The 27,475-nt window shown below is 32.4% G+C and overlaps 2 protein-coding genes across 2 annotated transcripts; both read left to right on the top strand.

The window, feature by feature from the left end:
• The first annotated feature begins 1,005 nt into the window (after window positions 1–1,005).
• LOC114164216 (ethylene-responsive transcription factor RAP2-3-like) lies at window positions 1,006–3,248 on the top strand. The gene is made up of 2 exons (XM_028048795.1): window positions 1,006–1,291; window positions 2,159–3,248. Exons 1-2 carry the CDS (start codon window positions 1,108–1,110, stop codon window positions 2,677–2,679), a joined length of 705 nt encoding a protein of 234 aa, XP_027904596.1. The 5' UTR covers window positions 1,006–1,107; the 3' UTR covers window positions 2,680–3,248.
• Window positions 3,249–15,956: 12,708 nt separating this feature from the next.
• On the top strand, window positions 15,957–27,415 carry LOC114163204 (phospholipase D zeta 1). Its single transcript, XM_028047366.1, has 20 exons — window positions 15,957–16,208; window positions 17,017–17,118; window positions 17,256–17,380; window positions 17,474–17,615; window positions 18,450–18,620; window positions 18,740–18,913; window positions 19,258–19,500; window positions 19,653–19,769; window positions 20,837–20,976; window positions 21,105–21,254; window positions 22,607–22,763; window positions 22,856–23,389; window positions 23,634–23,744; window positions 24,027–24,173; window positions 24,261–24,455; window positions 24,527–24,628; window positions 25,652–25,783; window positions 25,863–25,928; window positions 26,856–26,917; window positions 27,021–27,415. The coding sequence occupies exons 1-20, from the start codon at window positions 15,957–15,959 to the stop codon at window positions 27,265–27,267; spliced, it is 3,369 nt and encodes a 1,122-aa protein (XP_027903167.1). The 3' UTR covers window positions 27,268–27,415.
• Window positions 27,416–27,475: the final 60 nt, after the last annotated feature.

Here is a 27,475-nt window from a genome sequence, read left to right as displayed (position 1 = left end):
ATATACAATCCCAAAGCTGTCTCAGTACAGTCTGAGAGATCCTACTAAGTAGGACCACTATTTCTATTTCATTTTCATTTTCCTTTTCCTTTTCATTTTCATTTTCTAACCTTAATAAGAAAAAGGTGATATATGCTAAGTACATGGCGGTTGAAAAAAAAAAAAAATATATATATATATATATATATATATATATATGTTTTTTTTATCATTTTCTGAAGCATTTTCGTTAATTTATATGCATCTGTTCTTCATATAATTATCTTGGTGTTCATATAAATCGATTAGGATGTGTTTGATGCATGCAGTTTGATAAGTCTCATCTAAAAGTCCTTCGCTTTGTTTGCGTATGCATGCCATCAAAGACTCTGCAACTTGTTTCTGTTCTTCTGCATTTTTCTTTGCTTCTTTTTTTTCTTTTTTCTTTTCTCTTCTTTTTCTTACAATTTTACAACCTGTATATCTTATCTCTATATGCTTACGTTATTTTTCATGTTTGCGATGTATGTTATATTTCTTTTTTTGTTTTTTTTTTCTTATCTACTCTCACGTGCACTCATTTCCCTTTCAAGTGATACTGCGATGAAAGTAACAGTGAAAGTTAAATAGTAGTTTTATTTAACCTAGAAAAAAGTTTTCACAGCGGTTGGTAAGTGATTGGTTGAAGCAGTAACGTTGCGTCGATGGTCTCACGCGTTATTATTGCTCACTTCGAGGGTGACACATGAAACCAACGTAACTCCAAAAACGCACCGGTCCCACCAAACCAAAACCCCGTTTCATCTCTCTCTGCCGTTAAAATCACGACGACGTCGTGCGTTAAATACCAAAACAAACAAGGCGCAGCACCGTCTCCACCCAAACCAACCACGCTCCGCCACGTCACCACCCCTCCCTGTCCACCGTCTGATCACCACACACCTTTCTGTGATTCAGGTCTCAGGTGGGACCCACAGGGTACGCCAGAATCAACTCAACCCAAGCTCTCTCTCTATATAAATTCACACATCAACCACTTTCTTCTCTCTCACTTCCTCATTTCATGTCCGTCACGAGACTCACAGTGCCAATAGTTCTTACTGTAATCCGAAGAAGAAGAAGAAGAAGATGTGTGGAGGTGCCATTATTTCAGACTTCATTGGTGTCAAGCGTGACCTCAAAGTCGCCGCGGAGCAACTCTGGTCCGAGCTAGACCCTTTCTCCGACCTCCTCGGCTTCGACACCACGGCCCCCGCCGCCGCCGCTACTTCCAAACGCCAACCACCCTTCCCCGTAGTTTCAGACAAAAAGGGTTAGTTCTTACCTAATCTAAATCAAGTTCAATTTTTTACACCTACCTACCTACCACTACCCGTTTATCTTTTTATTCTTGTTCTAGGTTGTTCCATGTGCCTATTCTATTTCCCCCATGTTCCAACTTTCCTGTCTGAATTTTTGTCACCCAGTCAAAATTATATTGTTCGCTACTGTTTTCAGTGGACATAATTCAAAATAAATTTTAAGGTTTTCACTTTTTCTCTTAAAAATGATATATAATTTTTCTTTTCTTTTCTGTATATCAACCACAAACGTATGAGCTTTTTATAGTTTCTAATGTAAAGATTCTGCCTTGAGTTACTAATTTTGTTTATATCTCTGGATAATACAGCATGCAGTCGAAAAATAAGATATCTTTGTGTATTGTGTCTATTTTTTTTTATTCCGCAAAAAAAAAAAAAAATCTGGCTTGAGGTTGAGTTGCTACTGATGATTTTATTTTCTGAACGCACGATGAAAAGTAAGTTGAAGTTAATCCATTGGGTGGCCTAAAAAGAGTTTTTTTTTTCGTTCTTTTGGTTTGGTTTGTGGTGGTAGATAAAGAAGTGGTGTGTGTTGAAGAAGTTAGAGAGAAAAATGGAGTAAAGTTGAAGCTTTTCACCGATTTACATTAAAAAAAAAAGAAGACGCAAGCGTTTCTTTTGTTCACGTTTTTCCTTGCAGTTGAATGGTAATGGTAAAGAGAGAGAAAGAAAGCAAAGTTTATTATTACAACTTTATGAGTTTTTTAAACTTTATCTCAGAAGACACAACGTGTCCCAAAAACAAAAACAGCCATTAACGGAAGAAGTTTTTCTGAGGTGTGACAAGGATTAACGCATTGTTTGTCTTTACGTGGCAGTGGAATCATGTGCAAAGAAGAAGAAGAGCGTGGGTGCAGGGAAGAAGAGTGAGCGTGCTCGCAAGAACGTGTACAGAGGAATCAGGCAAAGGCCATGGGGAAAATGGGCTGCAGAAATAAGGGACCCACACAAGGGTGTCCGCGTCTGGCTCGGCACCTTCCCCACCGCCGAGGAAGCCGCCAGAGCCTACGACGCCGCCGCCATACGCATCCGTGGTGACAAGGCCAAACTCAACTTCCCCGACGACACTCCGCCACCCTCCAAGAAACGCTGCCTCAGCCCCGACCTCCCCCAACAGAGCAGCTCCTCTTCCACCGCACCACCGCCTTCCGCCGTCTCCTACGGCGGAGACAGCAGCGGAGGAGAGGAACTCGACCTCAAGCAACTTGAACTCTTTCTTGGCTTAGAGAATGAGCAGCCTCTGCCCAACAATGGTGTCGTGTGGGACAACGGTTACATTATGGATGACTTGTGGATGCTCGACGACGTCGTTGTGGCCAACCGTAACGTAGTTTATTAGAGGAGAATAAATAATAACATGTTTAGATAAATGTTTTCCTTAAAAACTTGTAGTAGAAGAAATAATAAAAATAAAATAAAAATTGAGTTTTTTCTCACAAATTAAAATCGGCTTATGTAAGTTTTATTCTCTATCTTTTTAAAATTAAAATACATAAGTTGGTTTTAACGTGTGATTAAATCTCGATTTAAATTTTTATTGTTTTCTTCTCTTTCGGGTTTTTATAGGAAATATTATCGAACATGTGGGGTGTTTTCTATAATAATTTGTATAAAACTATGTTTGTGTGTTTTGTTCTAGTTTATGTTGTTTTGTCCCTTCTTCGCTAGCTTTGGACGGTCGAATGTTTGAAAAATTAGGTTCACCGTATTAGCGGGAAGATTATCGTGTATTATGATTCTAAATAAAGGTAAGTTAGGGCGTATTAGTGTTTATGTCGTGCATGTTTATATGTATTGTTGGTGTTGTAAATAATATTAATGGCATTATTATATGGTGCCACTTTGTCGTTTTCTGCAAACCTAGATTATGATTCTGGTGCATGAATCTGATGTCTACTTTGTGGACCATGTTCGATTGTCTTAACATCTATGTTTAGTTAATTATTTAAATAATAAACCTACTTGTTAATAATATGTGATTAAACTGTTATGCCCACTACGTTATTAGTACTCTTTCTATGTTTCTTTTTTGTTTTTTTATCTTTTAAGGTTGTTTATGTAAGAATTAAAAAATACAATAGATTGTTCCATTCTAATAAATTATTTACGTTATGTCTAGTTACTAATAATCTTGGAAATGGATAAGTTTGATTATGTACGTTGATTAATAAATTAGCCACACCATAATGAGGTTATACAATTTTGTTGAGATGCTTGAATTCGGGAACAATAAGTTTTTTTTTTTTTCATGAACAAAATTTAATAAACTTTTAAAAAATATATATTTTATTTAAGAGAAAATATATTTACATAAAATAAAAATAAGTAAAATAGACTTGCAATAAATACGCGTCTTGTTTGGAGTGCCACTTTTACTTTTTCAATCATAATGTACTGAAATATTTTATTCTAAGATTCAAATGTTCATCCAGCACGACCAGAGTTTGATTTTTGTGGATGAAACTAATAATTAAGAAAGGAAATTGCATTTGAAAACTATTTCCATCCGGACCCAAATTTGTTTACAGTTATTATTAGAAATAATAATTACTTTTCTGAGATATTTTTTGTTTTAGAATATTTTAAATTCTGTCGTAATTTTATTTTTAAAAGATATTTCAAAGAATGGGAGAGGATAAAAATATTTAAACTTTATTTAATATTGATTCCTAAGTAATATAGAATTTATTGAGTATACCAGAACGACGAGAATAATTATTGTCTTCGGAAATTTTGTGACATGTGATTCCTTTTTGGAATATGCAGTATCATTATGGTAAATGTTATTTTTCTCTCTCCCATTCAGAATTACCTTATACTTATGAAATCACTTAAAATTATTTCAATTTGCTTAAGTTTTGTCCCCTTCTACATGGATCATATATTAATATACAACTTGAAATAAAAAATTAAGATTTTGGTTAAACATGATTGCAATATTGATATTCCTCTGATCAAAACAACAAACATCAACTTGTTATTAATATATAATCCTATTATCTATCTTCTGACTTTGGAAATTTAACTTACATATATTGACTCTGTTCCTTTCAAATGCTTATTTATTTTACTTGTTGAAAGTTGATGGATTCAAAATAATTTGCTGTAATTTACACATTTGAAAGTATTAAACTTAAAAAAAAACTACAAATGTAATTTCCTCACTTTAGCCACGTGATATATATATATATATATATATATATATATATATATATATATATATATATATATATATATATATATATATATATATATGTATGTATGTATGTATTAAAATACATGTCTGTGTATATGTATCGCATTTATTATCACTTTCATATCTACATTTAAATAGAATTTTTTTAATCAAATGTGTTGCGTGTAAATAATAAACACAAATATTATAATTTTCTCTTCTCTTAATTATCCTACATTTTATTTTATCTTCAATTATATTTTATTATATTTTTTTATACCAGTTTGTATTATTGATTACTAGGTAGACTTAGTGATGTCGTGTATACGTGTCATATTTAGTTCATATGATTTTAGCTATTATACAAAAATAAAATAATTAAATATATTATTTACTATATGTTGTATTAAAATTATGTCATAATAAATAAATAAATATAATCAAACGTTTTGAATGCTTACTGATCAATATTATATATAAAATATGGGGAGATATTTTTTTTATTTATTAAAAGTCTCTTTTTAATTTTATATTGTGCTTTTGAAATATCATTAAGATAAAATGCTAAAACAATTTATATGCATTAAAATTGGATAATTTTTATTGTATATTTATTTAAATGTCATATTTATTGATAACCGATTAAATGTTCATTTCATAAAAAAATTATATATATGTTGTGTGATGAATTAGTGAACTGCCAACTACTCTTATGTCATCCATGAATTATGATAAATACGTAAGGAATGCAATATTTTATTTTATTTTATTTTAATTTTGTCACTTCTCAATTTGTGAATATAATGTTATTAATTTACGTAATCCACTTAATATTTGGTTGTATTTTAAGTATAAACATTTTCAGAAAAATAACAAAACTTCTTTGCTGACCAAATCGAAGGTTGTTTTAATAACGTAGGAATATTTAAGAATACGAACCTTCCAGTGAAATGAAATGTTACACAAAGGAACCAAAGAAATATATATATATATATATATATATATATATATATATATATATATATATATATATATATATATATATATATATATATCTTCCTTTTTTATTCGACTGTAGACACTGACGTGACTCGTTTTTGTAATAATACACGTTGAAGAAAAAAAATAATTTCGTGTTTGTAGAATATGGAAGATTTTAATATTGTGACTAAATCTCAAATCTCGTATTGAATAGTAATTTCATGACTAACTCGAAAATTAAAAGACATGTGAAATACCTAATACTGCACTTAGTTAGAAAGCTAAAGAAATTTAATTGCAAACAAAATCTTATTATTTAACTAATAACAATAAGAAAAATAAAACCTTCAAAAAACATGAGTTTAACTAAAGAAAAATGTCTGCCAAAGAAAAGGAAAGAATTTCAATTTGACATACAATAAAAGTAATAACATATCGTTGGCATTTTCAAGTTATCAGTTTGCAAGCACAGTACTTTGTCCCTTTTCACTAATTTAATTTGCAATCTATTCTTTGAAAGCTTAATTACCTTGTGATATTAATTTTTATATTTTAAAATTTGGTTAAATATGTTTTTAGTGTTCAAACTTTGATACAAAATTAGAATTCATTCTTATATCAAACTTTGATAACTTTTGTCTGTAAATTTAAAAATAGATATATTATTTTTAACCCAACTCAGTTAAATATTTTTGACATGTCAAACAATATACCAGTGATAACGTTGTTTTCTACCTTTTATTGATGTTAAGTTTTGTGAATAAAATCAACTCCTACATAATTTTTATCTTGTTTAATCCTCTAGTTTATGTTGTTTTTACATTGTTTTGTATTTTAGTTGTTTCATGCTTTTTTACTTCTAATCTCTATTATGAGTGTGTGAAATAAAACAATAGGAAGCAATTCTGGTGGAAGAAAACAAGCTAAAGCTCAAGGAAGCATGATTGGACATGAAAGATTGACTTTTACACAAATAATCATGTCAAGGGGCACCGAGATCAAGTCCAGCACTGCAAACATGGAGAAATGACTCGCCTATATGTATATACTGTCTTGGACAACCCTTAGAAGGCCAAAAAACGATCATTAGGCGCTAGGGTCACTCGATGGGCGAGCTGGTGGCTCGCTGGGCGAAAATGGCAGATCAGAACTGCAGTGTTCGAGTAGCTGGGCGAAAATGTGGCTCGCCCAGCGAGGCACATGTCTGAAAACGTCAATTTTAGACCTCGCTGGGCGAGAATGAAGCCGCTGGGCGAGAATATCGATCCTAATTCGCAAATATGGTTATTTAATCATGTTTCTACGAGAGTATTATGGGATTCCTCATTTTTCACGAATAGAAACACCTTGGGTGCTTGGGAGAGACTCTTGGAGGCTATTAGGGGTGTTGGGAAACTCTCCCTTCTCCTTCCTGGGTTTCCTTCTTCATCCATGGAGGTTTCACCCCTTTTGGGTTGGAGAGGATGATGGGCTACGAAATTGAAGGCGGAGATGCGAATGGGAGGCGCAATTGAACCATGAGCAGTATTCAAGAACCTTGGGAGAGAGATTGTTTCTACTTTATGGTTCCAATTTCTTCCCTATTCTTCAATTTTGTAAAACCCTAGATTCTCCACCATGGAGAGCAATTTCTATTTGTTGAGATTAGATGTAAAACATTGAATTCTTATGTAAAATTGTGTTGTATTTATATGCTTTTCCAATTCATATTAGTATTTGATTTCCTTGCTTAATGCTTGATGTGGATTGTTCCCATGCTTGATTTGTGATTCTTAAGGTGTTGGGAAACATCTTTAGAATCTAGATTTGAAATTAAATACCTAATGGATGCTTGTATCTAGGAATAGAACTTGGTTCATTAGTAATCTTAGATTCTTGAAACTAATGCATGATTTCACTTGTTGAGGATTCAAGGAATTGAAACTTGATGAGTAATCATAGGCTCAAAGGCTCTAGAAATAGGATTTGAGTATTCTTGTGAATTGATTTTAACATGAATATGGAATTGAGATTTAGAATGCATGAGAATGAAAGGGTTGAAGTCTAATCTTGACAAATTGTAAATACACTATGTTAATTTCTTATTGCACATCAACTGTTTCATAAAATACAAAAAAAGTTTCCATATTGTTTGTGTAAACTTTGTATCTAATTGAGTCGTGAATTGCGAGAATTGTCATGTGTTGCACAAGTCCCTTGGGAGAGAACGATAACATACTTATTACTTACTATGTGCGACCGGTGCACTTGCCGTGTTGGTTTTTCACTAACAACCAACTCAAATATAAGTTTGAAATGTGATTTAACACGTATAAAAAATTTAGCGTCCTTAAGTTAAAAGACTACATTCATTAATTTTTAAAGTTTGAAAATCAAAATATATCAAAGTTTAGGACATGGACAAATTCCAATTTCGCTTCCAAATTTAGGGAATACAAGCATATTTGGAATTATGATGTTGGTTTGGTGGTAAAAATGGAAGGGAGTGATGTAAACCTCATTGGCACAATGACTGACTTAGGATATTTAAGGTTAAAACCTTGTAGGAAATTAGAAAATTAGTAAGAAGGTGGATTGGAAATTGACTAAAACTTCAAGTTGGATAGTATTTTAGAAACGTCGATATTTCAAGTTATAGAACTCCTATTGAGGTGATTCCAAAATAAGATGATAGCTCATGTTTTGAACTTCAATTTAGGCTAAAAGAATCACTTAATTTGGGCGAGTAGAACAAAAGATATAACCATAAAATAAATATAAACATAAGTGGGTTTCTGAATTCGGTTGAAGAAGAAGAAGAGGTAAATATGAAAGGTGGAAGGAAAGAATCACTCTTTCCAAGGGAGTCAACACACAAAGGATGGGAAAGTCTTTTGATACAGCCAAAGGATTCTTGAATCACTCAATAACTTGGGAGAATCACTTCTACTAAGAAAAAGAGTTAAAATTTAATATTTCTGAATAAACTCAACTTGTGTCATTCATAAAAATGGTTCAACTTATATAGAAGCTTAGCCATCATAATTACAAAGATCCACTAGTTGAAATTATATCTCACATAAGCTAATAATGATCTCACTACTTAATGCTTGATTGTAAATGAAAAGAAAGCTTCACCAAAAGTTTAGGCACTTAAGCAAATAATGATCTCATTTAGGCACACACGATTTGTTTTCTTGAAAAGAAAGCTCGTGTATAAAGAAACCATTTTTTGAAAATTTTTCACCACTTTTAAAAATTTCACCAAAAGTTTCATCACTTTCATACAAGTTTTTTCAAACATTCAAGACCAATCAATTTGATAAAGAGCTTTCTTGTCTTCCTTACTCTAGCCCTTGTAACAGGTCCTCCAAGTCCTTCAAGTGGATCTTGCCCTTGACCATGATCATGTCCACATAAGAGAGGGTGTAAGAGGTTGTGGGTTCAACTCTCCATTAACAAAAAACTAATATATAAGAAATTATATGGTTGACTTGGTAGTAAAGATGGAAAATGAAAGATGTAGTGGGTTCCACTGCCTCATTAACACAAAAGTAACATATAAGAAGTTAAAAATGTTGATTTAGTAGTAAATATGAAAAGAAGAATGAAGGATGTTGTGGGTTCAACTCTCTTTACTAACACCAAAGTAACATAATATCAACAACTACCATTTGTCAATATAATAGAAAAAATAAACATATCAATTAAAGAAAAATATATTAATATTTCCATTATAAAATTATGTAAAAATCTAGTATTTATCATTTTGTTTTAAAATAGTAGTTTAATTTTTGTTGGGTAAGGAGATTAAGAAGTAAGTAACATGTTAAATAATATAATACATATTTAACATGGTAAAAGATATTAAAGTTGTGTTCTCTTGAGAAGATAGATGTGTGTGGACTTGAGTGGATGAATATGTGTGTTCTTTTTAGTGGATTTATGAAGCAAAATGAGTAGATTTGGAGATGAATTTTATGAACGTTAGTAAGTGATTTGAGTGATGTGATAGATTAAAATAAAAAAGTTTTAATAGATAAAAATTGAAAATTACCTAATTACCATTATGATAAAAATAAAAATAAATAAATTTTAAATAAGATAAAAATGTTAAATTTTAATTATTATATATATTTATTACTATTAATTATATATTATTAAGAATAATATATATGGATATAAATATATCATTATTTCTTATTATTTTATTATTATTATTATTATTATTATTATTATTATTATTATATATATATATATATATATATATATCACATATATAATTTAGAAGTGGGGTTATTCACGTAATTTTATTATTAATCTTTTTAAATCTTTGCTTAATTGAGTAAATAGAATATACGATGTATCTTCCAAATCTATCCGTGCTTTTCATTACAAATCATTTTTAAAGAACATGAATTTTTTCTCTATCCTTCTTCACAAGCCTGAATTTGATTATCTATTCAAACGGAACAAAACGTAAGGGAAATGAGTGTTTTTATATTAACAGTCTTAATAAACGCATGCAAAAACTAGCATAGTAAATAAACAAATTATCTAACTAATAGAAGAAACAGTTAATAATAATTAATACAATAAAAAAAGACAAACCATATTTCCTAAACTGTACAAGTCAATCAATCAAACATGGTTATCATGGATGAAATAAAACGCAAGAATTTTCTAATCAGTTATCTTAATAATTAATTTACTATTTTAAGGTATTGAAAAGACATAATTTATTTGTTAGTCTATATATAAAATCTTAAAGGAATTGGGAAATATGTAATAAAGGAGAGTAAATACGAATAGGTTTTTTGTGGGTTAGAAAAAAATGACGTCAGACATTTTTTAAATATATGTAATTCAAGTTTTTAATTTTTTTTTATAAATATTATATTGTAGTAATGAGTATCTAATTTGACTTTTATTCATAAATAATTGTTTGAAAAACATTTGTTAAAATTGATTAATTAATCAAAATCCTTAATTAAATGAATTTGATTGATTTTGCTTCTCGATCTGGTTCACTCTCAGAAACCCTTTGGACCATTACACAGTTGACAGTCAAAAGAACAGAAATTTCTTCTTTGACTGTGCATCACGTACGAATGTTTTTCGAAAGAAAGAGAAGAATAGTTGAAAGAGGAACATGCATACAACAATATAGTATGATAAAACTACGTAAGAGGAAACTTCGTCACGAAATGTAACTGGAACAACATCTAAACTTTTTTCAACATGCACATGTGCAACTGTTGTGGATAAGTGCATAAAATCTTCGAGTTGACGATGCATGACACATAAAGAATGATAGATTTATAAAGAGAGTTTTATCAAAGAGATACAAAAGACCTAAGTTCAATCATATAAGATATATACCACTCATAACCTAAAACTTTAAAACAATAGATTTATGGATATTTATTTATATATAATGTTCTACTCTCTCATTTATATTCAATGTAGGAATTAGACTTACACTTATATTCTTAACGACCTCTTCTTCAAAGAAGAGTTCCTTCAATCATATTGCTACACTTCCCTCCAAAGATCGATAAATATATAATTCAATAATTTCTGAGTTAGAAAAAATAATAGGAAAATTAGAAGGTGCATGAACCAACAATTAATGCCCTAACTTTTGACCTCCCAACATCAGTGGGACCCAAATACATAGTATAATTAGATATTAAAGTGACACAAAACGTCTTAAGTTGTTCAAAGTGTCGTTTTCACATATGCAGTAGATTCCATTGTGTTGCGATGCTAAAAGCAAAATGAAAGAAATAAAAGACAAAAATTTGCACTGAATATGGCAGTGGCAACCGAAATTAATTATGCGTTTTCAAAAAGGATTTATGGAATTATCCGTTCTTTATGTATGTATGTTTGTTTAAGTATTAAGAACAAAATTTAGTTTTGGTAGTCAAGATATATAGAATATATGTTAAGATAGGATCAATTATTTTATTCTATTTTAATTAGTTTTTTATTGTACCCATAATATATGTAGTTTACTTTATCTTATTATCTTTCTTGTCATGTTGGGTCAGTATAATATTCCCTGTATTTTGAATTTAACATATATGTTTACTTTAATCATTTAATTCAATTGATTGATTTAACTTTCTCCTTCAACTATATAATGTCTTTACACTAAAATGTGTAAAATAAAGAACAATGCTTAAAAAGATAATAAATGAGTTAAAATGGTGATTATATTGTACTTTATTTTTTTCCAAGAAAATTAAAAAATATTTATAAATTGAAAAAAATAAGTCAGTACTGAAAATATTTCTAATTAGGGTTTTGAGAAAGTCCAGATTTTCTATTGGTTTTTTGATATTGTCCTCTACTGAATATTAAAAATACATTGTGTTGGTACTTTAATTATCTTTTTAATATATTTTAAAACATCAAAATTAGTATAATCAATGTATTACGGAAACATAGTGAGAAACATCACAATAAAACTCAACAAAGAATCCAAATTCGACAAACGGTTCAATTTTGTTTACTTTTTCACTTTAACCTACCATACTATATATTACTTTGAAAGAGGGTAACACCTAAAAGAATCTAGGTCAAATGTCTATTATGTAAAGGGTTGGTAGGAATCACGAAAACAAGATATAAGTAAATACAATTTTTATGTGGTCTTTTTTAAATGTGTTATTTTCAAACTGCGTTTTATATTTGGTCAGAATTTGTAGGGTTTGTGGAGTTGGATAATTTAATGATTCAATCACATCAATAGTTTAATAGATTGAGTTGAATTTGTTTCTGATTAAGTTAATTTCAATCCAATCTATAAAAGACTTTTAGAATAGGTATTATTCACTTGCTATTGGGCCATTGCATGTACTATTTCTCATGGGCTCCTTTATTGTTGGGCTTCTACTTTCTGCATCCCGAACAATTTCTTTGACGCACTCCTCAAACTTTTGAAATGACCATTTTTGCCTTCTGGAAAATAACTTCCAAATTATATATTTCTCGAGTTTTCCAAACCAGTTTTTTGGGATTTCCGAAACAACATTTTTGAAACAAAATTTTTATCATAGAATTTTCGGAACAAAATTTTCAGAGCATATTTTCGACATAGAGCTTTTAAAACATGAAATTTGTTTCTGAATAATTTTCTAAAATGAAATTTTTGAAAAAAAAAATCATAACTCATAAAGTTCTTTCCAAAAAAAATGAGTTTTATTATGCATTTCTCTCTTTTTCTTCCGTGTGTGCGCTAGCTAGCGGTGGTGAAAACAGTAACAATAGTGGTGTGGTGGGGTGAAATGATGAAGAGTGTTTGAGTCTTTTCCTAGTATTGTAGAGTGTACTTGGTAAATATGGGGGTGCATAAAGTAATAGTAGTCAGTGTTGTCTTGTAAATAGATATTAAGCCCAGCCCATCTTTAGCGAATAAGAACAGAAATCAATTTAATGGGAATTTTAACCTAGTACCACATTTAAAAGGGAGTGTCCTTAGCACAGTATCCAACGACATTTATCTATCTAAAATACTGTTTTGTACTACAAATATAATAAATAAGTATTAAATATGTTTTTAACTTTCAGCTAATTTTCATTTTAAAATTTTGGACCAATCTAATTCTTCATCTTTCAAAATATGTGGATTTAGTTATCTTAATCCATTTTTTTTGGGTTTATTTGATATTTCATATGCATTTCAGAATTATATTTAAGTTTTTTATATTGGTTGATACATTTTTACTTTAATGTTAAGTTAAATATTATTATGAAATGTACTTAAAATGTCAAATAAATTTAACAAAATTTGATTAAAATGACTAAATCCACATATTTCGAAAAATGGATAATTAAATTGGTCCAAAATGTTAAAATTGACTAATTCTAAAATTCACTAAAAGTTAAAAGACCAAAAACATATTTAACCCTATATATAATTTGTCTTTATATCCCCAATTTATGTAAGATCTCAAATAAATTTTTTATTTCGTCTTTTGAATAAATTTTATTATTTTATAGTTATTTAGTTATGACTTAATAGAGGTAATGGGATATTTTTCTTATACATAAATGTATATGCATGAACCAAGTTTATTTTGAAGTTGTGGACACAATTTCCATAAGTTTTTCCTCCTTTTAAAAAAATAGTATTGCCCACAAGGCCTTTTTAAATGAATATAAATATTTATAACGAATTGTTGATAAGTTTCTTTCTTCTCTGAAATCTGGAACCATGTGCATCAATTTATTATATGGTTTTTCGTGTCGAGATGATTTATGCAGAATTGGAATCTGCATTTGCAAAATGAGGCAAATTACTTGTCTTCGAAGACTTGTTTCTTCATATAAAAAACTATACACAACCTTTTGCGTATCATCAAAAGTTTTTATTCTAATTTTGCACCTTTATTTTCATAAAATCAATTTTACAACTTAAAGACAAAAATACATTCCTCATTGTCACTTTCTAAAATACAGTTTTTCAAAACTATTTTTTAAAAATGTTAAAAAAGACGAAAGTACAATCAAACACATCTCTAGTAATTTTTTCTAAAATGATTTATACACCTGCTAAATCATTAATGTTCCACAGTCTAATAATCAATAAGTTTCATATCGTTTAGGAGTCGATATCAAGCAAAGTTTAAATATTTTTATCTTTCTCCACTTTCGAGACCCCTTTTAAAGATAAAACTGTAACGAAGCTCAAATGCTCCAAAGCGAACAATACCGTAATGATGATTGTTCCTATGACTGTCAGATGAACTTGGTCGGAATTGAAATAATTAATTTAAAAACTTAATTTTTAAACTGCTTCATGAGTTCTTTTTAATTGCATCCTCCAACGAAAATGTCTCTAAATAATTATATTTTTGTATATGATAAAACTTGGCAATTTTTCAGTTTTAATTTCGAACTAATAAGATAATCTATTTATATTTTCAGATTTTTCTTTTAACTAAGAAACTATAATAGCGTTAACTAAAGTTTTAATAATCAAATAACTATATCTTTATTGTTTTATCTCTTATTTTTTCTTTTTATAATTTCAGCTCTTACAAAGCAAGTGATAACAACTTTTCATTAAAAACAAATGTGTGATAGAAACTTCAACTGTAAAATATAGATTATACTTTAAATACGGTGATTAATATCGAGGACGTTAACATCAACATATCACCACATATTTAGTGTTACTGTTATTTTGTTTAGAAAACAATTATATAATTTAAATTTATGTTATTTCTGCTTTACTTGTCTATAACCATGAATGTACAATTTATTTTTAAAAACTTTTTTCGTTTTTTCTTTGAATAAAGAGAGTATTACGAAATACTATTACCAAAGTCTTATCTCAAACTTGCAACTTTGGTGAAGTAATTTTTTTCACTTGAGTGACACATTCTTTCTTACTACTAAATTTGAGGCAAGTGTTTGATAATTGTTGGTGATTTATAAATGACACATGATTTACCAATATATTGTTTAAAGTGTGTTTTGGTCAAACGAAAGTTCCACCATTTGTTCACCAATGCATGAAATTAATGAGCCACCACAGAATTTGCAAATCCATTTTAGCCGTCTTTTGACCCATCATCAAGAACCTACCATTCAAACGTTGAACCCTAAATTCAACTAACCACTCTTTAAATCTTATACTATTTCTACACCTTTTCAAACTCTACCTTCTAGATTGCATCCAAACAAAATAAATAATAATACCCATCTAGATCACACTAATAAAAAACAATTAAAATTTTGGATACAATCTTTTGGATTATTTTCTATATGATATTTTCACCTTAATAGCTTTAAAATTTTTCTATATGATATTTTCTTTTAATTTTTGTTTTATTTTGAATATGGAGAGTAATCTCTTTTAGATTTTTTTATATCACACATTCCTTAATTAAGCTTTAGAACTATCTATTATGTCATGTTTAATTTTTAAAAATGTAGAAGCATCCATCCCCTTTTCCCTTAATTTATTGCAAAAGTTATAGAAACAAAAGTTAGGATCTAATTAAAAAATAATATTGGAAACGTCAAAAGAGTTGAATGGTTTTTCTAACATAAATTTACAATTTAATAATTTTTAATCATTAGCTATTTTGCAAAGGAAATTGTAAAATAAATTATTTTAGAATCTAGATTTAATTATATAATTAATTGATTTTTGTTGGAAAGGGAAAAAGGCAAGGACTAGAAGGCGAGTGAAGAAGAAATCAAATTTGTGCGCACTCTTTTGGCGTTGTTCATAGTTCAACTCTTATTCCGAGTTTTCCTCTTCTTAAGAAAACTAGCGTTCTTCTCTCTCTATCTCTCTCTATCTCTCTCTTTCTTTCTTTCTCTCTCTCTCTCTCTCTCTCTCTGAATTTGTTTTTGGATCCGAAACCACCAACGACGTCGTTGCACCACCTCTTCCTTGGAACGTGTCGCGTTCGATTACCTAATCGTTTCCTATCGCCGGCGACGTCGATTCAATTTCAATGGCCACGGAGCAGTTGATGTCCAGTGGCGGTCCGCGCTACGTTCAGATGAAATCCTCGCCACCGCCGTCTCCGCCGGCTGCGACTGCGGAGGAGATGTCATCGGCTCCGTCGTTCCGGCACAGCGGTGCTGAGGCCAATCGGATTTTCGAGGAATTGCCGAAAGCCTCCATCGTCTCCGTGTCTCGCCCCGACGCCAGCGATATCAGCCCCATGCAACTCTCTTACACCATTCAGGTTCAGTACAGACAGGTAACGTGCCATCTTCTCTCACACTCATTGTGTGTTCGTGATTTCGTGGAATTCAATTCTTAATAAAAAGGAAATCTCTGATCGCAAGCACTGGTGCCAATTGTGTGAAGCTAAAGCGAGCAAAATCCAAGCGAATTGGATCCTTTATTTGAATCCGATTGGTTCTTCATACGCTGTGTTTGTACGTGCGCGTGCGTATATATGTAGTACGTACGTGTGTATGTATTTGGCAAGTTTATCGTAGGGTTTAATTTGAACCAGAAATTCGTGATGCAATGGCTATGTAGTTTGTTTCTATTTTCCTAACACTGCAACTTAGTAGCTTTGGACTTTTCCTATTAATTTTACTTTCTCCGAACTACACTTTAAGCTTTTGCGCATTTACTTCTGCTGTTCATCAGCTTTGGAGTTGTTTAGAGTTGAAGTGCGTGTAAGAAAGACATAAATAAGTAAATAAATAAATGGTGGTGGGAGCAATAGTTTTAAACCTTTATTGGCCTTGTTTGAGGGGCAGCCCAAGACTTGGCTGTAAAGTTGAGCCTTGGTGACCAGTTTGTCATGAATTCATATCCGGTAATAGTCTCCTTGTACATGCAAGGGTAAGACTGCGTGCAATGACTATCCTCTATAACTTTGCATAGCTTGGAAACTTCTGGCACTGGGGTATGTTAGTTTTAAATGTTGGCCTGGCCTACGTGGCTGTCTCTGGAGATATTTGGACGGAAGAGAAGCATTGTTTGTTAAATATTTATTTCTTTCAGTCTTCATTCCTACAGGAGGATACTTATATATCTCATTTGCATTCCAGTTCAAGTGGGAGCTAATGAAGAAAGCTCATCAAGTGTTTATTTTGCATTTCGCATTAAAGAAACGTGCCATCATTGAGGAAATCCATGAGAAGCAGGAACAGGTGAGCAGTGTTATTTATATTTCTTTAATGATATATACAAAATGGCTACAGTACATTATTGTATTATTTGTCGATATCATTTGTGTCTAGCTAAGTTTGGATTTTGATGTAATGTTCACTGAAATATTATATTAAAGGTTAAAGAATGGCTTCAAAATCTAGGAATTGGAGAACACAATGCTATGGAGCAAGATGACGATGAAGGTGATGATGAAACAATCCCGTTGCATACTGATGAAACTCATGAAAGTGCTAAGGACAGGTGATCCCCAACGTGCAACTTGTATGGAGCACTCTATAATTGTAACATGTTGATTTGTGATCATAATATTCTATATGTTTGTTTCTTGTGCAGAGATGTTCCATCTAGTGCTGCTCTACCAATTATACGACCAGCCTTGGGAAGACAGCAGTCAATTGCAGATAGGGCAAAGAGAGCAATGCAAGGATATTTGAATCACTTTTTGGGAAATATCAGTATTGTAAATTCTCATGAGGTATGCTTTGTGCATGAGCTTTTGAAAATTTATGTTGTCATGTTATGAAACACAGTCATCCTTTCATTGTCATTTTTGTGTCAGACATTTTACATATGCATAGAATATTACAGTTTGATGTTATGGGTTGGGTTATTTGTTAAGTAAATGTAGACATGTCTCTTCACCGCTGTGGCAATGGAATGACTTAATTTTGAATATTAGTTTCGTTGTAATCGACCAGATGCATGCTTATCCTACTATTGTGGGGGTGGCAAGTATCAGATACTCAAATGTACACATCCATGCCCCCTCATTAGCTGAGGGGCTTCCATGAGTAAAATCCATCTGTACTAGATCACAAGCTAGTAACTTTACTGTTGCACCAAAGAGCCTATGAGATATTAGTTTTATTGATAAATATTGATCATCCAAGTTTGTCAACACACTTTGCTTGTGAAATCCTGGCATTTGATTACTAGATTTGTCGGGAATGCTGACATCATGAATCTTGTTTCTAGTGTGGCTGAATTGGTTATTGTTCTGGTTCTAGTCTGGAAATAGCCTATTGGTTCTGCGGGAGCTTGTGCTCTGGGCTGCCTATTGGTTCTGCGGGGCTTGAATTTAAACAAATTACTGCCATGGTTTTTGGTAGCCATATTTCATACATGTAATGTGATGTGGACCTTGGAACTTGTACAACATATTTTATTTTCAGTTGAAGTCCATGCCTAATTAAGTTAATTTTTGGCTGTTTTAATGGATTTTTTATCTCCTCCATTTGATTTGTTGTTGAAACTGTGGTTTTTATGATCACTAAATGCTATTTTTACTATAAGAAGTTTTATGCTCCAGGTTTGCAAGTTTTTGGAGGTATCAAAGTTATCTTTTTCACCTGAATATGGCCCCAAGCTAAAGGAAGAATATGTGATGGTGAAACATTTGCCCAAAATCCTGAAGGATGAAGACTCCAGAAAGTGTTGTTTGTCTGACTGTTTCAGTTGCTGTAATGACAACTGGCAAAAGGTAAAAAATCCTGCTTTTGGATATGCTTTACTTATCTTGTTATTTAAATATTTTTTTGGTAACTTTTATTATATTTGGTTTAATTTTACATTATTACTTCCCTGTATTTTTATGTACAGGTATGGGCTGTACTGAAACCTGGATTTTTGGCATTGCTGGCAGATCCTTTTGATACACAGCCGCTGGACATAATTGTTTTTGATGTACTGCCGGCCTCGGATGGGAATGGGGATGGTCGTTTATCACTGGCAAGTGAAATGAAGGAACGTAATCCATTACGCCATTCATTCAAGGTGAGATGGGTGCTATTTTGTGCTTAAATCTGTTTATTTTGTATCGTATCTTGAATAAATCCCCAATTTGGTCTTTGAAATAGTTTCAGAACATCAAGTTAATCCTCTAATGATAATATTTGGTCACCTAATGTTCAATCCCGGTAAACTAGTAACTTTGGGAATTTGAAAGCTTTCTTTTGACAACCAAATTGATGTTCCAAAATTCTTTTCAGGACCGAATTGAGGTTTATTCTTATGTAATTACTAGCAATTAGCTGACGATTGGTTGTTATCAGATGTATGGTAGTACTATACAGAGGAACATACCTTTTCAAACTTTAACACCTATCTAAATATTATAGGTGGCTTGTGGAATCCGCAGTATCAGAATTAGAGTGAAAAGTAGAAGTAAAGTCAAAGATTGGGTTGCTGCAATTAATGATGCTGGACTCAGGCCTCCTGAAGGCTGGTGTCATCCTCACCGTTATGGTTCATTTGCTCCTCCAAGAGGCTTAATTGAAGATGGAAGTCAAGCCCAGTGGTTTATTGATGGGCGAGCGGCATTTGAGGCCATTGCTTCTGCAATTGAGGCTGCAAAATCAGAGGTTTGTTTTTCTACTGCCTTAATATTCTGGCCCACTTTTGTGACATATGAACATACACCCATACACAGGTAGAAAGGTAGAGACTGAGAGGGAGAGAGAGAGATTAATGGTTGTTTTAAAGATTATGCTCAATTATTGAGAGATTCATGCAGATATTTATCTGTGGGTGGTGGCTGTGCCCAGAACTGTATCTACGGCGACCTTTTCACACTCATGCTTCATCAAGGCTTGATAATTTGTTGGAAGGAAAAGCTAAGCAAGGGGTTCAGGTAACAATTTATATGAACTCTTGCACAATGCCTTGCCTTTTTAAGGGACTCTTTTCTGGGTTATTTAACTTGTAAAGGATAAGTACAAAACAACCATTCCAAGGATTTTAGTATGACGGCTTTCAGTTATCTTATCTGCATTCGTTTTCCAATGTAATAATGTTGTGTCTTTCACTGGAGGACTCCTTGTTCTATGTTTCTGGTCCTGAATTTATTTTTCATTGCAAAGTATCTGTGTTCAGTTTGGGCCTTGCCCACATTTAACCTGTATTGAACCCTTGGTTTGGCTGAAGCAAAATGGATATGGACCCATAAATATGCTTGTGTGGCCTAAGGGTTTGAAATTTGATTAACTGCTCCTTGTAATCTTCACTAGTAAAAGTGAATATTGTGTTCATCCTTGGACATTGGCCTAAATTTCACTGTAGGTACACATTTAAATTTATGGTCTATTTTTCTTCTCCCAGGTTTCTGTATGAGCATCTTGTTTCAACAGTTTTTTTTCCTATTTCTAACTGAGTCATTACATAGCGCATGAATCATGGACTTTAAGAAAACAGTCAAAAACCATTTGAGCAATGTATTAAAACCTGTCAAATAATTTTTTGACAGTGTCCATGCTTCTGCTTTTTTGTCGTATGTGAGCCAAATCCTTGCATTTTACGTGATTAGGTAGGGAGGAATGATTGCTTGTTATCTTTGAATTGCCTTGCATAGTGCTAGGATATTTCTGAAAATGACTCAGTAAAATTTTGTTATGGATCTCCCCTCTCTTGGTAGAACAAGTAGGTCCACGATTTGCTTTATTGTTTGTTCTATGAATGGTACTGGCTGAATGTTCATACCGCATATAGAACTGTATTTTTTTATAAATGAATTTTAATATCATAGTGGAAAGGAGTAGATCAATTGATTTTATAACTTAATAGCTGATTAGTACGGTCTATACTATGAACATGTAGTTGCAAAGGTACTCATCTGTGTTGTATGCATCCTGGGCAATGCATATCCCAACTCCTTTATTTCCATGGAAGTGTTGAGATTTGCGTGAATTATTTTTAATGCAGATTTACATTCTTCTCTACAAAGAGGTGGCTCTTGCTTTGAAAATCAACAGTGTTTATAGCAAGAAAAAGCTTCTTAGCATTCATGAGAATGTGAGGGTATTACGCTATCCTGACCACTTTTCTACTGGTGTTTACCTGTGGTATGGAATTACTGAAAACTTGGTGTTTAGTCTATATGGTCTTATAACAAACTTATATTTTTTCCAAGAAAAGATCAATTATGCTGCACGTTTTTGGTTTCTTATTTGTTTGTGATTATTACTTACAGGTCACACCATGAAAAACTTGTCATTATTGATAACCATATCTGCTTTATTGGAGGACTGGATTTATGCTTTGGTCGTTATGACACATCTGAGCATAAAGTGGTTGATTTCCCTCCTCTAATCTGGCCGGGAAAAGACTATTATAACCCAAGGTAAGTTTTGTGAATAGAGTGTATAATCACGAAGGCACATTTGTAAGATTTTGTTTAGCATGCTGTGAGATTGTAAGACTCTTATTTTATTCTAAGGAAAACACTTTAATTATTTGAAAAATGTTTAGTCAATGAGAGTGTTTATATGCAGCAGTAGTAACTCAAAATCTGTTATAGAGTAGTAAGAAAATGGTGCTTATATTATGCATGGTTTGGTTCAAAGGAGGAGAGGGGAGGGTCCCCTTATTTGGTTTACGTGGGGTGTGGAGGTAAAATAAAATCATAGGTCAATATAGTCAAGACAGTCCAAAATATATGAATCATTTCTCTTTCTCTATATATCCTTCCTATATTGGAAGGGAGGCACAAATGGGAGAGAGGGATCTTGGCCCCTAATTTCTGCTCTCCTCTTCAACCAAGCACTGCTGAAGAGCAAACACAGAAATTGAGAGAAAAGGCATTTTTTTAACTAAAATGTTTCGTTCCAGTAATTTTTTATATAGAAATGGTTTTAAAAAGTAATTATAAAAATTATAAATTCTTAAGATTTCAGTTTGGTAGTAGATCTCAGGGTTATACTTGAGATAATGTTCCTAGCTTTATTTGTCTTGAGTTTTTTAGGGATAGATTTATTTTACCGTTTTGTAGTATTAGGGATTAATGGGTCAGGTTTGGTCCCCCTCGTTTTTTGCATTTTCTTCTTTCTTTATGATATTTTGAGGTACTGCATATGATTGATGTTGTTTGTTGTGGCAACACAGTTGGGATGGCAAAGAACATAGTGATACCTCAGTATTCTCATAAAGCTATTCATGTTGAACTTGTACATTTCATGGAAAATGCTTCATTTACACCTAGTCTTACCCTTCTCTGTACACCTGCAATTTTTATTTTTTATTTTTTTGTAAAAAAGAAAGATGCCCTAAAAGTAGTAGTTGTTTACAACTGCGTGTTTAAGTGCATTGATGTTTCATTTAGTGCATTTCCCATAGCAATTCAAATTCTCTTCAATACTTTAATTCACTATTAAGCTTTGTTCTAACTCAGACAATAGTTTATGCTGAGTGTCTGCAGTTGACCCTATATGCATTAGTGTTGTGTTAGTATTGGTCGTAAAATATGTATTCCTAATTATACAGGTATACAATTCTATATCAGTTCCTAAGATTGGTCCTAACATTTTACATATATAATATATTATGTGCCCCAATAAATATCTATGAAAGTTCCAAAGAAAACTATTGGCAAGGTTGCACTTGGAATGTGTGACAATATGTCATTCATCTTTTATTGATTAGAGACTAGCTCTTACCTGTTGAACACAAGTCATATTTTATTTTCAATATTGACAGAGAATCTGAACCAAATTCATGGGAAGATACAATGAAAGATGAATTGGATCGTGAGAAATATCCTCGTATGCCTTGGCACGATGTTCATTGTGCCCTTTGGGGACCACCTTGCCGTGACATTGCTAGGCACTTTGTTCAGCGATGGAATTATGCAAAGGTTAGTCATATTCTACCATTGCATGCCTTGCATTATTCCAGCCCTATTCCTATATTCCCAATAGGAAATAATCTTGTTTTTGTTCACATCAGAGGAACAAAGCTTTATATGAGGAAGCGATACCATTACTAATGCCTCAGCATCATATGGTTATTCCACATTACTTGGGAAGAAGCCGAGAGATACAGATTGAAAGTGGGAACGTAGACAATCAAACAGTTCTTAAAAGAGAAGATTCTTTTTCCTCATCTTCCCAAGATCAAGATATTCCTCTACTTTTGCCCCAGGAGTCTGATGGGTTGGATACTCATGAAGGAGACCAAAAGTGTAATGGTGTAATCTCCTCTCCACATTACCAGGAGAAGCCAAGAAGGATGAGCACTGGTCTTCCCTTTTCATTTCGCAAGGCCAAAATTGTAGCACTTGGTTCAGACACACCAATGAAGGGCTTTGTAGATGATCTGGATTCTGAGTATGATCGTGAGAAAATGCCTCTTGATAGAATGGCTCATTCTGATTTGCAAAATACAGATCCAGAATGGTGGGAGACGCAAGAACGGGGTGACCAGGGAGGTTTTCCTGAGGAATCAGGACAAGTTGGTCCTCTTGCTTCCTGCCGTTGCCAAGTGCGTTGTTCTCATGACCTATACTTAATAGTTAACTATTATTTATCGAGAAAAGTCAGATATTTTTAACACCTGGCTTTTATCCATTTTTTGCAACATAAAAGAGTAAACTATATTGCTGGAATTATTAAATTTCACAGGCGTGTATTAAACACTGTTTTATTCCCTTTGCGCTTGTCTTGATATCCTTTTAATTTTTCAACATTTGTTCGATTTTTTTCTCAAGAAACCTTTTAATTGATAGGTTATTAGGAGCGTGAGTCAATGGTCTGCTGGAACAAGTCAAACCGAAGAGAGCATCCACAGTGCTTATTGTTCTCTTATTGAAAAAGCTGAATACTTCATCTACATTGAGGTATTAAACAAACTTCCTCCTTTTATTTTAGAATGTATTAGCATATATTAGAATAAAAGAAAATTATTTATCTGTATTCTAATAATATGCTAATATATGTTCTAATAAATATGTAGTGTGATAGGATTTATGGATTCTTGAAATGATGAAGCAATATTATATCTTCTGCTCCTCTCTTCATTTTTTCAAATTTAAAGTAGTTGTTGTAAATTTTATTACATTCTTAATCTGTTCTGGACCTTTCTCTGACTGTTGTAATTCATCCCTGGGCACATATTCCAGAATCAGTTTTTTATCTCAGGTCTTTCTGGGGATGAGATGATAAGGAATCGTGTGTTAGAAGCTTTATACCGACGAATTATGCGAGCTTACAATGACAAAAAAACTTTCAGGGTTATAATTGTCATACCACTGCTGCCTGGCTTCCAGGTTCCTATCAATTTTATTCTTGTTTTTATTTAAACACTGTAAATATTGCTTTTGCATAAATGTTAGACTGACTTTTGAGTTATCTAGGGAGGCCTTGATGATAGTGGTGCAGCATCTGTAAGAGCCATAATGCATTGGCAGTATCGAACCATTTGCAGGGGGCAGAATTCCATCTTGCATAATCTTTATGAACTTCTTGGTCCTAAAATACACGACTACATCTCTTTCTATGGTCTAAGGTCTTATGGTAGACTTAATGGGGGCCCTGTGGCAACCAGCCAGGTATTCTTATACATCTATGGTTATGTACAAAGTTCGTTTCAGTCAGCTTAATGGTTTAAACTGTTTTGCAGGTGTATGTTCACAGTAAAATCATGATTGTTGATGATTGTATAACTTTGATTGGGTCTGCTAATATTAATGATAGGAGCTTACTTGGCTCCAGAGATTCTGAGGTACAGTTCCATGCCCTTTTCACTTTATATGCTGCACATGTTTGACTAGGGACTCAAATTAACTTGTACTAAGTTCTCAGTCTCTCATTTCATGCACCCTCATTGAAATAATTTTTATCCGTGTTAAATTTCATTATAGAAACAAGTTAGTTGCAATTGTTGAATTTGGAGGGGAAAAGGAGAAATATAGAAATAAATGTTTGAGAGAATTGAGAATGAGAATACTTTATTATTCAGGAGAATGTGCATGTGTGCATAAATTATACATATATTCATCTCTGTAGACTCTTGGTAGTCTGAGGGGAGATTATTTCCTTGACTTATTAATTGACTGCAACTGCCTACTTACTAATTCCCACGAACACTTGGTTCATTTTATCAGGATACATTAATGTATCACTTGATTCCTAATGCAACTGATATTTAGTTATCTTGTGTTGTGTATACATTTTATTAGAAAATATGGGTGTAGACTGCAAATCCAATTCTCAGCCTTGATAAACTTTGAATTTCCTTCTTAAAATCATTAGTTTGACATAAATGTGTTTGTGATAATTACAGAAATAAGAATCGTATCTTTACAATTATAGATATCATGATCATATCTTTATAATCAGAAATATCAAGATCACTCTAGGATCGTATCTTTATTAGTGGAGGATATAAAATCTCCTCTATTTATTTTATTGATTTCTGTTTATAAATATAAACAAACCATCCGTGCTTTCACAAAAGCATACGATTTCAGTTCAATGTTACTCTTTATTTTTATAGTTTAACTGTGTTAACAAATTGAGGGAACTCCCTAAAATAAAATGAAATATGTAACTAATGAAAGAATAATTTCAACTGGCAGGTCTGTCTTATTGCAAACCCTCTTTTAGTCACCTTTAATGTTGTGTTGAATAAATAAATTCGTCTGCTTACCATGTTTTTATATTCTTATTTTTGGCTTTATGTTATCTGTTAATGCATAATTACTTAACCCCTTTCTGTTCCTTTAATCTTCTCACTGGATTTCAGATTGCCATAGTTATAGAAGACAGAGAGTTGATTGGTTCTTATATGGATGGAAAACCTTGGAAAGCTGGAAAGTTTTCCTCGACCCTTCGATTGTCTTTATGGTCTGAGCACTTGGGTATCCCTACAGGAGAGGTTGTTAATTTTACATTCTTAGTAAGTAGTTGTTTCATGTGCCTGATTTGTAATGATTATTTTAATATCTTTTCCTCAGGACAATCAAATAATGGACCCAGTTGTTGAATCTACTTACAAGGATATTTGGGTGGCAACTGCAAAGGTAGTAAGAACAATTGAATGTTGATATTCGTTGCTAATTTCACCTCTTTTGATATGAATAATGGTATTTTAAGTGATATATTCTTATAAACTTACTAGTGTTATATGGAATTTTCATGCATGAATAGTTATCCTTTAAAGTGGCCTCTGCTTTCTTCATTATGTCATTGCCCTTCCATTTAGTTAATTATTGAAGACCGGAATTGATGATATCTGATACAGATTTGCTTGTTCATTTTGTCTGTTTTGAGGTTTCTTTTCTTTTCTTTTCAATTTCTTTTTGGCTAAATAGCAAATTGCCTACTTCAACATTAATTTTGTTTGAGTTGGATATAATGGAGAAAACCCTTGTAAGTTGGAAGTAAAGGTAAACTAAGAAAAATCTTGTTGAAATCGTTAAAAGGACTTAAAACCTAATGAAGTTGCTGAGGATTTGATTTTATGACGAGTAAATGATGATATTATTTGATCCATGTGGCCAACTATATTAAAAAAAGGTTTGCCAAAATATCTAACACGGTCAGTTCTTAGTGTCAGTTTAACTTCTAATCTCAGTGTGGGGGATAACGGACATGGATATGACATCTGTGATCTGCCTAAGATCGCGCTTGAACTTTATGGCATGAAAGTTTTGCACCTAACTGTTGACTCTTCCAGAGTCTTTTTACACTGCAATGCACCAAAGCCCGTGGGAAGTTATTTAGGTTGCATTACTATTTAGTTGTACAAGATATTTATGATTATATATTTTCGGTTTTACACGGTTAGCCTCGTAACATTGCGGACACAAAACACACAAAAACAAATACGCACTTGTTTTTCTAGGTGATTTGAGTTCCTCTTGGAGATCTTGTGGTGATTCTGAATAGCTTAATCAGAATTTTTTTCAATAATAAAACTGATAATTATCCCTGCATACGTTTTACAGACAAATACTGCAATTTACCAGGATGTCTTTTCTTGCGTACCTAATGATCTGATACACACCAGGTATGTTAATGGTAATTTTGCCCATTGCCCATCGTACATCTTTCGATGAAACCTCTCCATTTTTGTGTCCCTAACATTTATTTTAATGGTAATGATTTTGCAGACATGCCTTCAGACAAAGTGTGCTCTTTTGGAAAGAAAGGATTGGTCACACGACCATTGATTTAGGAATAGCCCCAGAAAAATTGGAATCCTATCGTGATGGAGGCATTAAGAACACCGATCCCTTGGAGAGATTAGCATCAGTGAAGGGTCACCTGGTCTCTTTTCCCTTGGAGTTCATGTGTCAGGAAAGTCTGAGACCTGCTTTTAATGAAAGCGAATACTACGCTACTCAAGTTTTCCATTGAGTACGATGTCTCCCCAGTACATAACACATCTTGGGTTTTCTTTTTCAATTTTTATAGGGGGTTTGTAATTTAATACCTGCAGAATTCTTTTTATTACAATTCTGCTAGCGAGAAAAAGAAAAGGGGGGTGGGGGGGTTGGGAGACTGGGTATAATCACGATATTCTTGTAGAGAATGTATCTGTAACTATTCACTGTAAAAAGAATAT

The sequence above is a fragment of the Vigna unguiculata genome, chromosome 9, assembly GCF_004118075.2.
Source record: "Vigna unguiculata cultivar IT97K-499-35 chromosome 9, ASM411807v1, whole genome shotgun sequence".
NCBI lineage: Eukaryota > Viridiplantae > Streptophyta > Magnoliopsida > Fabales > Fabaceae > Vigna > Vigna unguiculata.
The sequence above is the reverse complement of the archived record's forward strand: the minus strand, read 5'-3'. Positions and strand labels throughout refer to the sequence as shown.